At 46.0% G+C, this 17,470-nt stretch overlaps 1 protein-coding gene across 8 annotated transcripts in view; it reads right to left on the bottom strand.

Annotated features, from left to right (window-relative positions):
- The window catches only part of LOC148020340 (uncharacterized), a 224,711-nt gene that overhangs the window by 129,632 nt on the left and 77,609 nt on the right, over nucleotides 1–17,470 (bottom strand). For 7 of the 8 annotated variants that reach the window (XM_087700650.1, XM_087700642.1, XM_087700646.1 and 4 more), the window contains one exon: nucleotides 14,891–14,978. The exons of the other annotated variant lie outside the window; for it this stretch is intronic. In XM_087700650.1, the coding sequence (XP_087556776.1) occupies nucleotides 14,891–14,978 (88 nt within the window). The remainder of the gene's footprint in view (nucleotides 1–14,890; nucleotides 14,979–17,470) is intronic. 8 annotated transcript variants of the gene reach the window in all.

Consider the following 17,470-nt stretch of genomic DNA (forward strand, 5'->3'; position numbering starts at 1 on the left):
AAATTTTGGTCTGAGCTCATGTTTACCTTCCCAAGAAAGTAATCGCAAGGCTGCCAACAATTCCAGTTGGAAAGAGTTAGTAGCTGAGCGGTCCTCCGCTGGATGCCACTGAGCCTTGTGGAGAACCAATTTCCAGGAACATACCAAATGAGCAAGCAAGGATGATGAAGGACTAGAAAACCGCGAGTTTGCATTAAGAACATGCCACCAGGAGCTCCGAATTTGGGTATTACCATGCACAAGTCTGTGATCCTCAAGAAAATAACGAGCTATAAAGACCCACGGGGATGATCCAAGCACATGGCACGAAAAAGAGACCAACGGAGTGCCAGCATATGAGTTTCGGCATCCAAAATAGCCCCACCATCCATGCGTTTGGGTATACATACATGCGACCAAGAAATCCATGAAATGCCTGCATGCAAGGAGTCCTTCCATAACATGAAATGTTGACTATTGAGGTTGCGTCTTGTATCGTTATCGGCTGTAGGAGGTACCCAGATGTCTTCACAGCACACGTTCTACGTGGCAGGAACCACGCGGCAAAACTTCAAGGAGGTAGCTGGTTGAAGGAATCGTAGGAAATTCGTCGATGACGATGGATATTGCACTCAACTCACGATCACTCAAATGGAATGAAAGAGCAGTCACTTGCCCCATTACTAACATCACTCGAGGTAATAATGATGAAACCCAGAGCTCACACCCGGTTTAGGAATCGACAAAGGAATGGTGCAGAAAGAGTATGCCAGGGTACACAATTACAAGTATCTGAGGATGGTTTCATCACCCGACCCAATTACATGGACACACAGCTGCCTCGTGGACTACGCACAGTTATTGGTCAGATCCGCACCTCATCCCACCACCTGAGGATTGAGACAGGCAGATGGGAGGGTATACAAACAGAAGAATGCATATGCCCACTATGCGACAGAGAGCCAGAGACAGAGGAACACTACATCTGCCGATGCACTGTATATTATGACATACAAGGTAGATACCACTGTCTGTTTCGAGAGGGTTTTGGACCCCTGAGACGGATCATGCAGTTTGAGGATCAGAGATGCTTGGGATTCTTCCTCTTGGAGCTCAAGAGGCGCAGAGCAACAATTCTACGGAGTAGGAGGCCCCCACAGCTCGGCTCACATAGACAGAGAGCAGTCACTGACTTTTTCACTGATACATGACAGAGTATGGCAGATACCACTACTACTGCCACACAACCTACAGGAGTACATCATCATTGGACCTGATCTTATGTAGGTGTCCCTTTGGATAGAGCAGTGGCACTTAGCCAGTCTAGGCGCCCACGTCCACCCGGACGAAGGCCTAGACATCCACACCACAGACAAATTAAAGCCATCATTGAGCGCCACAGGAGACAGATGCCAAGACGCCTCAACCATGCAGAGATGCACCTCCTTAGAGAACAGACATATCATTGATGGAGAGTTTTCCTTTCTCTACTCTCACTTTCAGATCACTGACATGTTTCCCTTTTATAGGACACTATTTCATTTTTTTCAGTCTTATAGGCATGTTTTTCATCTTTTTCTCATTCCAGATGAGAAACACACCATCATTGTATGTATTGCTTTGGTCTCATAGGCCACATTGGCCTTTTAGAGACTCTCTCTCTCTCTCTCTCTCTCTCTCTCTCTCTCTCTCTCTCTCTCCCCACACCATGGCGGTTGGGCCTCTGCTGCGGACTCCTTATTGAACCCCCCCCTCCCCAACCAACACACACACACACAGAGCCACCTCTTCGCCCTCACAGAAGCAGCTCCTCAGCTGTCTCTGCGCAAGGTGGCCCTAAAACAGCTTCTCGACGGTCGCCTCTGTCACCGGGCATCCACTACCGCGCAGGGAAACAAGTCGCATTGTTTTGTACTTTCCATCCCTTCCCACTGCCCAAAGCAAGTGGCGATACAAGACGATTGAACGTCTCTTCACATCCGCAGCAGCAACGAATCCGCCGTGATGAAATCGATCCCCTCTTTGCTGGAGATTGGAGCGGTCGTTAAAACTTGTTGAATCGGGCACGCTCCTAAAGTTGTTCTGTGGTTGTAATAAGCGTCAGGGATAAACCCTAGCAGTTCAATAGCTGGATATAGCATCTCCATACAGCAGGCCTTAGCCAATTTTGCAGGTCTATTCAATTCGTCGACACCTGAAGGGAAGAAAAGACCCTGCGCTGGTCTGACGAGAGGTCTCAAACAGATCAAACAGCTGTTCACAAATAGACGAGAGCAGGGCTCAAACAGGGCAGAAGAGACCCTGCACTGGTCTGACGAAGGTGTCAGGCAACGCAGGAGGCAGGCGACATGCCGCTCGAGCTCCATAACGTGGAGCTTCTAATCAGCCAGGCTATTAAGGAGGCGAAGAAAGATTTCAAGAAGGATGCGGATAATGCCTTGAACCAAGAAACCCGCCGGCTCCATGAGAGGATCCGGCGACTGGAGGAGATGGTGAAGACACTCACGGAAGAGAAGAGGGATCTCAAAACCGACTTGGACAAGCTACAAACGGAAGTGTCACATCTACGGGAGGCAAGAGAGGACGCGGATTTCAAAAGCGGACCTCCGAGAGGCTATCACGAAGGAATGCCGAGAGGACCTCCAGGTATGCATTAAAACCGAAGTTGAGGCTTCGAGAGAGGGATGGGAGGAAAAAATCAAAGCAAACATGAAGGAAGAATTAGAAGGGAATAAGGAGGGGTGGATTGAGGTAGTGAAGAAGAACATTAAGAAGGAGGTCCAGGAAGAAAATAAAAAGGAGGAGGTAGTCCGGGTTCAGGAGACCTTAGAGGAGGAGAGGCTCAGGAACGCGCGTAGATTGAACGTGCGTATTACTGGGCTCCCCAAAGGGGCCTCTCCGGAGGAGGACGCACGCGGGCTATGCACCCGACTAGGGTACACGACCATGCCCTTTACTCAGGCATGGCGTGCAGGACGAGATACTACCAAGGTCAGAGCTCTGATATTACATATGAGCACACCGGAGGACAGAGCCGCTTTCTTTCGGAAGCGGATTTCGCTCCGAGAGATGACTGGGGCTCCCATCTTCATGGATGAGGACCTGACTCAGATGTAGATTGCACACAGACGAGCATGCATGCCACAGATACTCCAAGCACGTAGAGAAGGCCGTAAGGCCTTCTATCAAGATGGCCGGATTTTTATAGATGGACGCCCCACCAAATAGGGGGGCGTGGCCTATGAGACGGGGCAGAGGACTGTATAGGAGATCCCGATACGTGTGGCAGTTTGGAACTGCAACGGCTCCCTATGGTTACGACCGGACAGATTTAAGGAGATTTTACCCGACCATGATGTTATATGCCTCACAGAGACACATGAGAGCCCAGAGAGAGGGCTTCCACGCATTACAGGATTTGAGTGGGTATCTGCATACCGAGCTACTACTAGGCAGAGTACATCTAGGGGCTCAGGAGGGGTGGCAGTTCTATTCCGTCAGGGGATACAGAGACATATCCAGTTAGTGAGACGAGATGAGGAGGCCAGTTACATATGGATCAGAGTGCAGATATCAGATTAGAGATGGATCTATATGGCAGTATGCTACTTTTCACCACGAGGGTCCAGATATGCTACTACGCAGGGTGATATTAAGGCCAGAGATTCCCCCTCCCCTTATTCACAGCTCTCAGAGGACATTATTCTGTATTCTAGTTTGGGTGAGGTCTTCCTTATGGGGGACTTCAACGGGCGCACACAGAGCCAACAGTGTGAGAGTTTTGATATGGAGCAGCCAGAGATCATGAGAGCATTAGACCCTGAGGAGTTGGGGATCAATCGGGAGTCAGCAGATACTGGGCCAGACGCCACAGGGTATGGAGGGCATTTACTTGAGCTTGGTAGTAGACATCATCTCGTTATTTATAACGGGATGGCACGATGGCCATATTCAGGAGGTCTTACATGCTTTCCACATGGGAGGGGCGAGAGTACTGTAGATTATCTGCTCGGACCGATCGATGGGATGCATACTATCGAGTCCTTCGGCCTTGGGAGACTTCCACTCGGTGCCGATCACACCTTTCTCAGTTTCTCACTCCTCACCTCATTACCATCACCACCTGCAGATATCATACCCCACATGCATACTACCATACACTTCACTCATGAGCTCTCACATGTTTACTCACAGCATCTGGAGGAGCACATCACATCACTTGATCCATATGCACCCCTTGATACACTGACCACTGATATCACACGCATTCTGCATGATTCTGCTACACTCAGTTTTCCACATCACACATACACGCACCCCCCTCGAACCGGTACCATGCCACAAAACAGGTGGTATGATGATGAGTGCAGAGATCTACGTCGACAGCTACGCGATTTGGAGGCCAGAGGAGAGATTACACACAGACAGGCGCAGAGACGCATGCACCGCTTGACCCGCCGTAAAAAGCGGGAATGGGAGGAGGAGAGATATTGGGATATATACCACCTTCTTATGAGCAGAGATTGTGCAGAGGCATGGAGGCAAATCAGAGAACCACACTCACCCACATCGATACATGACCCTGCAGTATGGCATGGATACACACAGAGTTTATATCATGTACCCGCACAGCTGCTGATACCCACACCATGTACACCGAGACCGGGTATTTCATCCTTTTTCACCACTAGTATGGTGAAACATGCTATCTCACGGTTACAGCATGGCCGCGCTCGAGACCAGTTTGATCTTCAGGCAGAGCATATTATATATGGCAGAGACACATTGGCTCCACTCATTGCTCACCTCTTCAACCGTGCATTGTCTGAGGGGTTCCCTGACTCGTGGACAGAGCACACCATTGTACCTATCCATAAGTCAGGGGATCCTATGGATCCTAACACATATAGGACCATCATGATTGGGCCAGTTTTGGCCAAACTTTATGGCACGATGATGGACGAGGAGCTCAGCACGCTGGCAGAGAGAGAGTGCATGCGCGCACCCGGACAGGCAGGGTTCAGACGGGCATTTTCTACCATAGACCACATCTTCACTCTCCGTTATCTGATCGACCAGACACGAGTAAAGAAAAAGAGATTGTATTGTTGCTTTGTGGATTTCCGCAAAGCCTTTGACACGGTCCCGAGAGAGAGGCTTTTCAGACGCCTACTTGATCTGGGGGTGGATGCTGACATGATGTGGGGTATTTATGCACTATACGAGCGGGTTACTGGCAGAGTCAGATGTCCGGGAGATATATCAGATCCCCTTGTGAGCACCATTGGTGTGAAACAAGGATGCCCACTCTCACCGACTCTATTTGGGCTATACATTGATGAGATAGCAGAGTTTATTCAACAGCGAACCGGTGGAGGTATAGATCTCAGTGGAGCCACAGTTCATATCTTACTATAGGCAGATGACATTGTGTTGGTCTCAGATTTAGCTCAAGGATTACAGCAGCATTTATTAGCATTGGATGATTTTTGCATACAGAGAGGCATGACAGTGAACCTTGGTAAAACCAAGGTTCTTATATTCCATACATCAGCTCAGATACGCACACAGAGTATTTTCATAGCAGCAGGAGGGAGTATTGAGGCCACTGGATCATATGTATATTTGGGAGTCACCTTTACAGCAGCTTCAGGGATTTTCTCGATGACACAGGCAGCTCATGACCGCCTCACTAGAGGATACTCAGCATTGGCTCTTATGGAGCGATAGTGTCATCAGGCACATTTCCAAGAGCCCCGCACCAAGAGGTGGCTCTTTGATACTCTAGTCACTCCAGCACTGATGTATGGAGCAGCTATATGGGGGCCAGGCCTTGCCGATTATGTATGGACATTGATGGAGAGACCTCAGGTGATCATGATATCTAGATTGATTCGCAGCAAGGCCTCAGTCCCACATGACATTGTGCGAGCAGAGCTTGCCACACCGCCCATGCTAGTCGAGGCATTATTTCAGACAGTCTGCTTCCTACACAGATTTCAGGATATGGACAGAGGTCGCATTGCATACAGAGCATATATGGCATCTCAGGAGATGGCTCGAGCGGGGGATACCACATCATGGTATGCACAGACTAGAGCTTGGTTTGACAGACATGGGCTGGACATTGATAGACTCCCACCTCTTCTATATGATACTCAGGCTCCCACTTACACCCTCTCTCTCTCTGAGAGGAACAGAGTCATCATACAGGAGATATGGCATATTTATATACAGAGGACATGGGTCAGCCCTACACAGCCACTGCCACCGAAGATGGCACATTATTATACACAGTTCTTGAGCATATCAGAGCAGGGATTCATAGAGATTCCGAGATATATGCAGATCTATATGCCACATCAATTGAGAGTTCTTATTGGACAGCTCAGGGTATCATCACATCAGCTTATGATTGAGAGTGGCAGAGCCAGTGGCATCCCACGGGAGGAGAGGATATGCCCCCTTTGCAGATCAGAGGTGGAGAGTGAGGAGCATTTTGCTCTCAGATGCCCGGCAAACTCAGAGTTGAGATCTAGATACACATTGAGCAGCTCACTTCAGGGATGTATGACTGATATGGATCAGAGATCATTTGGCCGTTTTCTGGGAGAGGCATGGCACATCAGAGAGCAGAGCACACAGCGGGTCCCAGTCAGAGAGGGGCCCACCCAGACGACTATTACACAGTTCTTTCAGACAGACAGAGTGAGAGCTATTGTACCAACCTCCAGCTAGACCTCCAGGCTCACACTACAGCAGGCTGAGGACCAGCGTACCCGACGCCGCACGAGGATCCGTGGGTTTCGTACCCCACAGCCACACCGACAGGAGATCTGGAGGATTCTTGATCTACATCGACAGCAGACTGAGATCCGACGACACTCGACACATTGGATCTCAGATCTCCAGTTTGCTCTTTCTCCACCGCCGATGTACCACATCCTACATCCAGGAGGGATCACCTGCTATTAGCGACTTCGACGACTGCTACTACATCCCAGGATAGTATATATCCCTGCATCTGTTACATATACACATCGCACCACTTTATCACAGTCGACAGTTGTTCCCCTATCACAGCCGACATTTGTTCCCCTTTTGTAGCCATTATCTGGAGTACCAGAGCTACATACGCACATACACATACACGACACTTATCACACTCACAGCACCGTATTTTCAGTTTCCAGTTTTTAGCTTTTCATTCAGCACTTTTATTTTGGATAGCTGGACCTCATCAGTTGTATCACAGTTTGTCTCATAGGCCAGTTTTGGTCTTTAGAAGACGTTAATATAACTTTCTCTCTCTCTCTCTCCCTCTCCCTCTCCCTCTCCCTCTCCCTCTCCCTCTCTCTCTCTCTCTCTCTCTCTCTCTCTCTCTCTCTCCGTAAAAGGTAATTGTATTAATTACGAAAAAAAGGTACAAGTTGATATGATTACAAGATACACAATGGCTCTAAGCCATCGAGTTACAAAAGTCATGGCAAAGACGCAGAGGAAATTGCCATATGCCAAGGAAGTAAGTCCTCCCGAGGAAGTAAGTCAGAGTGCCGAATGAGATCTAACTGCCAATGTAGGAGACCTCTAAGCCTCGCAATATGTCCTGGAATATTAGAGGCCGAATCAAAAAGAAAGGCATTCCGAGTGGTCCAATTGTGCCAGCAGCCCCAGTATCTAAGAAAGTGAAACAAGATCTTCATATACGACTATGCCGGTGTGGGGTATTTGGGCCGTACAAAAACCCAATCAAAAGGGCTTAGGGAGAAACCAACCACTGCTCGCCAAACTGCTGACAAGAGTGACCAGATATTCTTCGCGAGGGCAAGAAATAAATCGATGACAGGCCGATTCCACACTGGTGGTGCAAAAGAAACAGTTGCCATTAGAGATGCGACGCTTGGAAAGGGCGGAAGCAAGAGGAAGACCACCAATCATGACCCTCCAAAGAAAGACCTTGCATTTGAAAGGTGTCTTGTTCAACCAGCCCTCCATCACAATTGCCTTCCACCATGACTGAGATTTACGCAATCCCCATACAATATTAGCTTTAGTAACCAGCCATTGATGATCTTTAATCAGAAGATGATACACCTGGTTAGCTAAGGCTTTTTCCAAATTCAAGCGACCTGCAAGGTCCCAATCCTGCCAAGGACGATCCAAAGGAAGAGCTGGAAACGGTTGTCTGCTCTGGAGCACTAGCAAAAGCTGTTCCCATAAATCATGGTATCCACGAGGGATTCTGAAAAGCCTCCTGGCTGTACGAAATGATATCAACACATTGCGACTGGCAAGGGTGGCAACCGCAACTGAAGTCAAGCCCAAACGTGCCATGCGGTTAAATTTTGGTCTGAGATCATGTTTGCCTTCCCAGGAAAGTAATCGCGAGGCTGCCAACAATTCCAGTCGAAAAGAGTTTGCATGTAAGCGGTCCTCCGCTGGATGCCACCGAGCCTTCTAGAGGACCAATTTCCAGGAGCATACCAAATGAGCAAGCAGGGATGAGGAAGGACTAGAAAACCGAGAGTCTGCATTAAGAATATGCCACCACGAGCTCCGAATTTGGGTATTACCATGCACAAGCCCATGATCCTCAAGAAAATAACGGGCTATAATAACCCACGGGTGATGATCCAAGCACATGGCACAAAAAAGAGACCAACGAAGAGCCAGCATATGAGTTTCGGCATCCAAAATAGCCCCACCACCCATGCGTTTGGGGGTACATGCTGCGACCAAGAAATCCATGAAATGCCTGCATGCAAGGAGTCCTTGCATAACATGAAACGAATGTACTAAGTAAGAGCATTCAAAGTAGTAGCAGTCCAAGGCAGCAAAGGCAAGAAATATGTGAGCATTGGCAACATAATTGGCTGAGCCACTTTGAGGCGAACATGGAAGGGCCAAGCCTGCGACTTCCAATACAGAAACTTAGCTGCTAGTTTATGTGAAATCCACTCTAGTAGTACTTTGGCCAAACATCAACACCCAAAGGGTACCCAAGATGCCTGACAATGAAACCATAGCGAACCACCAGTCCATGCCAGCCCAATGACTGTAAATCTGACTCCGTGCAACTGAGAATGGCTGATTTGAAAGCATTGATATGAAGACCAGACACCTGTCCAAAGAGCGTCCAAACATCCAATGCTTTGCGAAGATTATCCTTGTCCGCCCGCAAAATCATAAAACTGTCATCAGCCAAAGATTGACTAATGAAGTGCTGTCCAAAAGGAAGTAAAAAATCCAGCCAAATGAGTCGAAACTGCCATAAAAGATAGCATCGAAAGAACCGGATGAGTCGCAAGGGCAAAGAAGAGAGGACTCAAAGGGCAACCCTGTCTCACAGAGCGTGCAAGGACAAATGGCTCGGTAACACCGCCATTTAGCATAACCAGTTGAGTAGCATAAACCTCAAAGAATTCATTGGTGAGACCATCCCAACCGGGACTTTTATCCTTGGGCAGGTGTAGCAAAACATCCATAACCTCTGCCTCACAAATATCTGTCTCCAAAGTAGTTTGCATGTCATGTGGAACCTGATTGCGGACCAAATCATAGAAAACTGAACGTGCATGAGTGACTTGGTCAGAAGGTGAAGGAGAAGAACCAAGAAGGTCAAGAAAATAATTCCCGCACATGTTCACAATAGTCTGAGGATCAATGACCATTTGACCTACTGGATCCGGGAGTCTAGTCATATTTTCTCGAGCAGAAGATGCATGTAGAGCTCGAAAGAATTTATGAGTCTGACAAGCATTATCTTGCAAAGTCTCAGTCAAATTTTGCAATTTGGCCTGCTGATAGGATTTCAACTGAAACTCTTTAATAAGATCAGCCAAACACATCGCCAGTGGCAACAGAAACACATCATCTGGAGTGTCCACCAGCAAAGAACGAACCAAAGCCAATAAGTCCTCCGCTGCTTGTCAACACCGCCGACAAAGAGAGGCATGATGGATTCCATACTGCCAAGCAACCCGCTGCACATTAGAGAGCAATCGTTTAAACGAAGCATTGCCCTCAGAGGAGAAGTCCAATAGGAATCTCTCAATCAATTGCTGCATATAGCCCTGAAAGATTGAATGCTTCAAATAAGACGAGTTGAAGCACAAAGGAAGTCTATCTAGAAACTGCTTAAAAGGTTCAATGGGTTGTACAAGCATCTCAAGTTGTAGAGGGAAATGGTCCGACAAGGTATATTGTTGCAACACTTTCATTTCGAGCATCTCAAGAAGATAATCATCATTCTGCATGATGTACATGCAGTCCCACCGCGACCATGTAGTTGCATACTGCGCAGAATGGAAAGTAAACCCTGTAGAAGAAGGCCACACACGACTTTCCGAAGCGTCCATCACCGAATGCTCTGATGTGGAGTGTGAAGAATCAACACACATATTAAAATCCCCCATCAAAAAACCCCGTTTGCCACGTGACAAGGAGGACTCCAAAGTATTCCAAAGATGCCAACTGGATAAAGGATCATTCGGAGCATAAAGGCCAAGTAACCATAAGATCTCTCCTTCAAATAAAACTTCAATCACCACAAAACGGCCATGTACATCATTTTTAAGAAGAACAGGCTGATATTTCTCATGTACAATCATAAGCACACCAGAATAATGCATGGCATGTGTTCCCGCATAAAACAAGCAAAAGCCATGGCAATCCACAACTTTTCCTACTTCACCATGACTCTTGTGCTCAACAGCACACAAGACATCCCACTGATTCTCATGCAATGCAATCCACATGGCATGTTGCTTATGGCGAGAACAAATGCCTCGCACATTCCACATGGCTATCTTCATGTGTATTCAAAAAGAAAATCAAGTATGAGGCACAGCTTGCCTCAATTTAACCTTTTTTGCTAGAATGTCAAGGACTCCCTCATCCAAAAAATCAGCTAACACAGCAAAAGAGTTCTGACGGCCAGATTTGGAGGTGGATAGTATATCCAGTGTCTTGGGGATGGAACAGGGATAACGATGATCCCATGGTGTAATCACGTTACCTCTAGTATCAAAAGTCAACTTAGCAGGTGGACCCTTTGGACCGTCCGGATATACTTTCCTAGTAGGCTGATTACGGGGAGCAAGAGAAACCATAGCATGAGTTGTGTGCTCTGAAGACAACATTTCTTTCCTGCGCATGAAGCTTGGGAGATAGTAGGCACAGTATCCGCCATGTTAGCATCAAACCTTTTACCTTTTTTTGCACGTACATCTACCCAATCATTGCCACGGGAGTCCAAACCCGAAACATATTGTTTACCTTTATCCACAACTTTAGGTGGCTGGGTTGCATCCTGCGACGGAGCATCAAGCACCATATCTTCCATGGGCAGCACAACATACTCAGCATCTGAAATCGGTTGCTTCTCTGGGCATTCAGCCATAAAATGCCCCAATTTTCCACACGAAAAGCAATGCCCGGCAAAGTTAACCCATTTCAAGTGAAAGTGCAAAGGATGCATGCCAGAGCAATTAAGACGTAACCAAGCAGGCCTTTTCCTAGCAGTGTCCCATAACATACACAAACGGTTACGATTCACAACCCTGAGGCTCGGGGGGACTAGAACAGTGCCCACCACGGCCATGGCATCCTTTAACAGTGGCCAATAGACAGCCGGACAATTTTCCGCTTCAACCCACACCGGACATTCACTTTGAAGCGGGCGCTGAAAATCTGCCATTGGGCACCATGGCACAACATGGACCAAATGGCAATCAACGAACAATGGCAGTTTAAACAAGAGATCAGCACGATGCTGCTTAGATTTCAACAGCACCTCATAAAAGCCTCGGAGCCCAACAAAAATCTCTTCAACACACTCCCCTTGTAGCAGACTGTGCAACCACTGGCGAATATGGGAAAGCACTGGGAGCTCACCAGTGAAGAAGAGTATAACAGCATGTTCATAAAACACTGAAAATGAGCGCAAAACATTTTTCGGGTCCACAGTGGCTCCCAGAATATCTTCAGTTGCAGAGTCAGAAAACGCTTCATGATTATGTTGAACATAATCGCCAAGCAGAGTGTTGGCAAACTCCAGCTAATGCTCCCAGTAAACATCCTGAGAATCCATAGAATCCGAGGCAACCTGAGCATAAGAGTGTTCTTGAGGATCCATGATCTCTTCCAAAGTATGCTTGGTGCATTTGCCCGCAAGCTGGAAGTCACGACCAGGGGACATCTCCTCTGTGCAAGGAACTATATCCTCTGGTTCCTCTGTATCAGAATCCGGACCAAGAGCTGCCACCGTTTGGTCTATAAAAGCCATATCCAGACCAGCCATGGTGTATCACTACTTGTGCCGGTCGAGGCAGGAGCTCACGGGAGACAGAAGTTGCGCAGGCCTCTCTCTCTCTCTCTCTCTCTCTCTCTCTCTCTCTCTCTCTCTCTCTCTCTCTCTCTCTCTCGGAACAGAGAAGGAAGGTCGCACGCAGGGAGGCAGCACGGGTCGAGAGGATAGGCAAGGGTAGGGCAGAACGGGCTGTGCATGAGTCTGAGGGGAGACATCAGGCAGGACGCAGAGCAGTAGAGCATGGTCGCACAGCAGGAGGAGTCAGGATCCCGACCTAGGCAGACGACGGATGGCCAAGATAGAAGACGGGAAGGCAAGAAACGAAACAAGAACGAGGCAGAACGTGTAGGCACGGACGTCCGCAGCGAGACTCCACCATCCACACGTAGGTGCCCGCGTGCAGGTTGACGTCCACCGATAGGGAGCGACAACGCAGGCGGCTCAAGGACAGGACTTCTGCAGGTAGGTCACGGACAGGGCACGATTGTCCGCCATCTCTTTCTCACTCCTTTCCATCTCTCTCTCTCTCTCTCTCTTTCTCTCTCTCTCTGTCTCTCTCTCTCTCTCTCTCTCTCTCTCTCTCTCTCTTATTTGTGTTTCTCTTTTATTCCACACTCACAGTTTTTACATGTGATAGAAGTAGTCACATGCACTGCAATAATATATAGTCCTCTACCTTGCTACACACATTTGGATGATTATCAACAATCCAAATTGTTCATAGATGGAGTGGCAAACACGACAAAGTCAGGCGATAGGAAATCACAAGTAGCATTATGTTGTTTAGGGCTAGTATTAGTCCAAAACTTCAATAAGGTTAAGTGACCGTCATATTGCTCATCGTTTCTTCTTTCTTATTGTATGGGATAGCTATTAGAGTGTTCAACTCCACCCAATTTTTTGTCATTTTATATCCCCCCCACAAGAGTTGTCATTAGGCCTATTTAACCAATAAGGGATGTTCAAACTATATGTTGAAAGGCAGAAAACAAATATTACTCATTGCCCACTCTTTATGATCACTCATCCACTAGCTCTACTTGCACAGACCACTACCAAACTGTAAAGAAATACCCTAACGGAGAAATACAAATATAAGCGTACGGCAAAGAATAATTAGAATAGAATATAGTTAGGGTTAGGCTAACTCAAAGACAATGAACACAGTGAAGTTGATAAATGAATGAATTTGTATAATACAATGCTCATGTAGCAAACACACTATACAGTGAAGGAATATTGTACCCCCAACTCTTGTGTCTCGAGGACCAAAGCAAAGGTAATGAGCTAAAGAGTGTCGTACTCTTGATGGATCCAAACATATAGCAAGCCAACCTCCAAGATCTCAAATAGCAGCAAACGTAGCAAAGGTAATGGACGTGTAGAGGAGAGAGAAAAATGCAAAATGCAGCCTAAGGAAGGTGGCAACAACCTGGGCAGCAGCTGGGAGCAGCAAACACAACTTTCTAGCAGACATGGGCAACAAGGCAGCAGCTGCAGATACAAACACAACAAAGGAAGATGGTCGCCTAGTTGTTTGGACAATGAATGCAACAGTGGAAGTGGACTGTGTGGTGGAGGCTGGAAACAAGTGTCAGATGGTTGTAGACAATATTGGGCAACATCGACTGAGATGTCCTCCACAAACGTTGTGTGGCCAACAAAGCTAGATCACCTCAAACCTACAAAAACGAGATTGACTGAATGGGAAGTAGGCTGTCTATTTATAGAAAGTTTGGAGCCTCCCAAATTAGGGTTTACATGTGGGACACTAAAACTCTCTCAAACTGCTCCCAATTTAAAATGTCAATTAAAATTCATGAATTCACTTGGGTTTTGGGCTGTTTTAATTAAAGCTAATGGAAAGTTAGCTCAACACAAACATCCTAGTATCCTAAGTTTCATTCTCCACCTCTGTAAGTATACTGAGCTGCAAAAATTTGACATCGTAACTGCCCGTGTATTCATAACACCGATAGTATCCACACACCTATACACTGTAGTGGGTGGTGGGCACCTGTCACTATCACTTCATTCTTTATTCTTTCAGTGGCATTTGAATAAGAGAAGGTAGCAGCTACACAATGTGGTTCCCACATATGCTCTCTCTCTCTCTCTCTCTCTCTCTCTCTCTCTCTCTCTCTCTCTCTATTCACCATAGCTCTTGGTTTACTCTTGCTTTCACTTTTGTTCTTCCACTCTGGCTCCACCTTTCAAATAGTATCAAAGCCAATCACTTGAGGAGCTTATTCATCCTTTGCTGCAAATGGGTGCCTCCAATTTCGCTTAGGACTTCTTCTATTTTATACGGTGCCTAACTCCCATAATCATACACACTACTGCCTGCCTGAGAAAGTACTGCATTAAATGGCATAACATGCTTGCTCTAAACTACAAAATGAAACATGACTTGAGAAAAGTTTCTAGACATTGACAAGACAACATAGTGCATTTTCTAACAATTGCAAAGGTACACGCATCATCTTGTTTGGCTTCATCCTGATTTCTTTTTAGCCTTTACCTAATCTGAGTAAAACTTATGCTGTAATAGCTGCATTATAACACTTATCAAAAAGACCTAATACGCAAAATATAACACACCTTGAATAGATCATTCCCCTTTTCACGTTCTCGATTAGCTAGCCATTCTCTTTCTATCAAGGGTTTATTTTCAAAATCACTCCATCCCCTAAGCAAATCACGCGAATCAATACTTTACAGCTCAAAGATGTTTTCTAGAATTTTGATAAAGACATTTCCGCAAGCATGTCTAAGCTATTCCAAGCTCTATAACTAGTTAACCAAATAATAATAAATGATATTCATCCAAAGAGAGTGATTTTTTTTTCCAAAGAAGAGAAAAATCTTTAAATGAACACCTCACAAAACTTCCTAAGAAAAAGTCATGAGAGTAAGTTCCATATACTTCTTCAATATAATAATGATATGAAAGAAGAAAACGTCTAATACAGGGGCTTGGTCAATATCCAATCAAGCAGCCTATAACGATGCAGCACTCCAAGTGGAAAAAGGTGCTAGAATTCGAAGTGTGAAGAAAAGCATCCCCCTTGCTCATGCGCTCAAAGTCGCCCCATATCTCTGCCATCTCTTGTGGAGTATATAGACAATCTTTATTCAAATCTTGGAGAGAGTCTCTATTATATGTACATTCTCTAGGTCAATAGCATGACTACTACTTGCAGTCTAGATAAGTAGGCAATCATGCCAGCTCCCATCTATGACAATGCCTCTTAATCCACTCTGTTTGCGAGAACTTTGGGATGGTAATTGAGTTCAATTGCTAATCACTGATGAGAAATGACTAGGTCTATCTCTAACCCAATATCCACAAGACACGATTGTTAGGCTTAAAAATGCACTATAAACTGATTAGCTCCTTATTATAGCTCCAAAACTCAAATCAACCAAAGTATCATTAAATGATGAGCAATCCTAGAGAGTGTCAGTGTCCTATAAGCCAAACTCTAATTTGAGATGATCCACTCATCTATAAATAGAAAGGCTGCCCACCACTCAGCCCATCCTTGTTTTCCAAATTGTTGGCACCTGTCTTCTCTGCTATTAGCACCCCTTTCCGAAAGATATCTCTGATCGAGGTTTCTGTCCATCAGTTGGCGCCTGCATCCAGCCCTCCATCAGCAGGTGGCTATTTTCTACCCTCCAGTTCTACGTTTACTAATCTACAACCATCAAGCGACAGTTTCCAGCCATCACCGCCTCAAAGTCGCTAGACTACTGCATTTATTTCTGACCAGACATCTACAGCTCACGTGTTCACTCCAACAGCTGTTGCCAACCTGCTACATAATCATCACTACTGCGCCTTGCTGTTTACAAAAGTCGCTTGCATCCAACCAACAGTTTCCAGCCTGTTGCCTTCTGTTTGAGCTGTCCCACAATTGTTCTTATCCAAACCCTCCAAATCTGGATTTGCTGTTGCTGTACACTTTCGGAGGTTGTCTTCTATGTTTCAGGATCCGTACAAAGTATGGCTTACTCTCCAACTCACACTCTCTAGCCTAGTCCTAGAGACATGAGAGTTTGAGGTCCAATATTTACTCTGCATAGTGTGTTTCCTGCATCAGCATTGTATTTATTCATTATTCATTCGTTCATCTTTAGTGTTCATTGTCGCTAAGTTACCCTAACCCTACCAAGTTATTTTATCAATTTGCGCTTTGTCATACGATTGTGTTTGTTATTTATAGGGGAGATTTCTTCACATGGCATGAGAGCTAGGTACTCCCGAAAGAAACCTAGGCCCTAAATCGGAAAGCTTGCTCTTAGAAACAAAAACTATCAGAGGGAAGATGACTTCAATCACTTCCACACAACTTCAATCTCCAATATATTCTATGCAAAGAATCCAACAACAATGGGCTTCACAACTTGCCTAGCGAGGTTCCAACATTGGTGGAGAGATTTGACTATCATGGTGTCTACAGACCCTATGAGATCTCACAAGTGGAGTACAATTTGATTCTCATGCATTGAGCCCAACAACAACTAGAAGGTAACATTGTTTATTCACTCCTAGATTCTCCACACAAGACTAATGATTTTGCAAGAAGGGCATAACCTCCACTTGGGACTTGCCATCCTATTGGAGAGACAAAAATGGAGTTCAAACCTGCATTTACTTCCCCTCTTGCTATTGGAGCTATTGGATCGAGACCGAGTGAGTTGGGATTGATAGTGTCAAATTTAGTGCAAGAAGGAGCAAAAAGGAGTAAGTCACAGGAGTGTAAGCACGACACAATGGGTATATGGTACAATAACGAATGTACCACTTTTTAGGTTTAGATAGTATATATAGTACAAGAGTGTAAGGGTGTGTTCACACCCGAACACTGTAAAAGGCACAGTAAGCCTTTATTCCCAACCAGCTCCCACCTAAAGGCAACGTGCCTAAAGGAAGAGAAAAGAATCATCTAACTTTATATATGTACAAAGCTGAAATACACATACACTATCCAATCCCCATCATCTGGCGGCAATGAGCAAACCTCTCTGCTAGAAGACCCTTCATGAGAAGGTCTACAGGGTTATCATCTGTATGTACCTTGACAAGCTCAATGCTCTTGCTATCAAAGTTTACATACCATGTGCCCCTTCCCTTTTGCAACAAAACCTTTAGGCTGTTGCATATAGATCTCCTCA

Source organism: Lygodium microphyllum, chromosome 19, assembly GCF_053477565.2.
Source record: "Lygodium microphyllum isolate KBCC chromosome 19, Lygodium_microphyllum_v1.1.10, whole genome shotgun sequence".
Classification (NCBI taxonomy): Eukaryota; Viridiplantae; Streptophyta; class Polypodiopsida; order Schizaeales; family Lygodiaceae; genus Lygodium; species Lygodium microphyllum.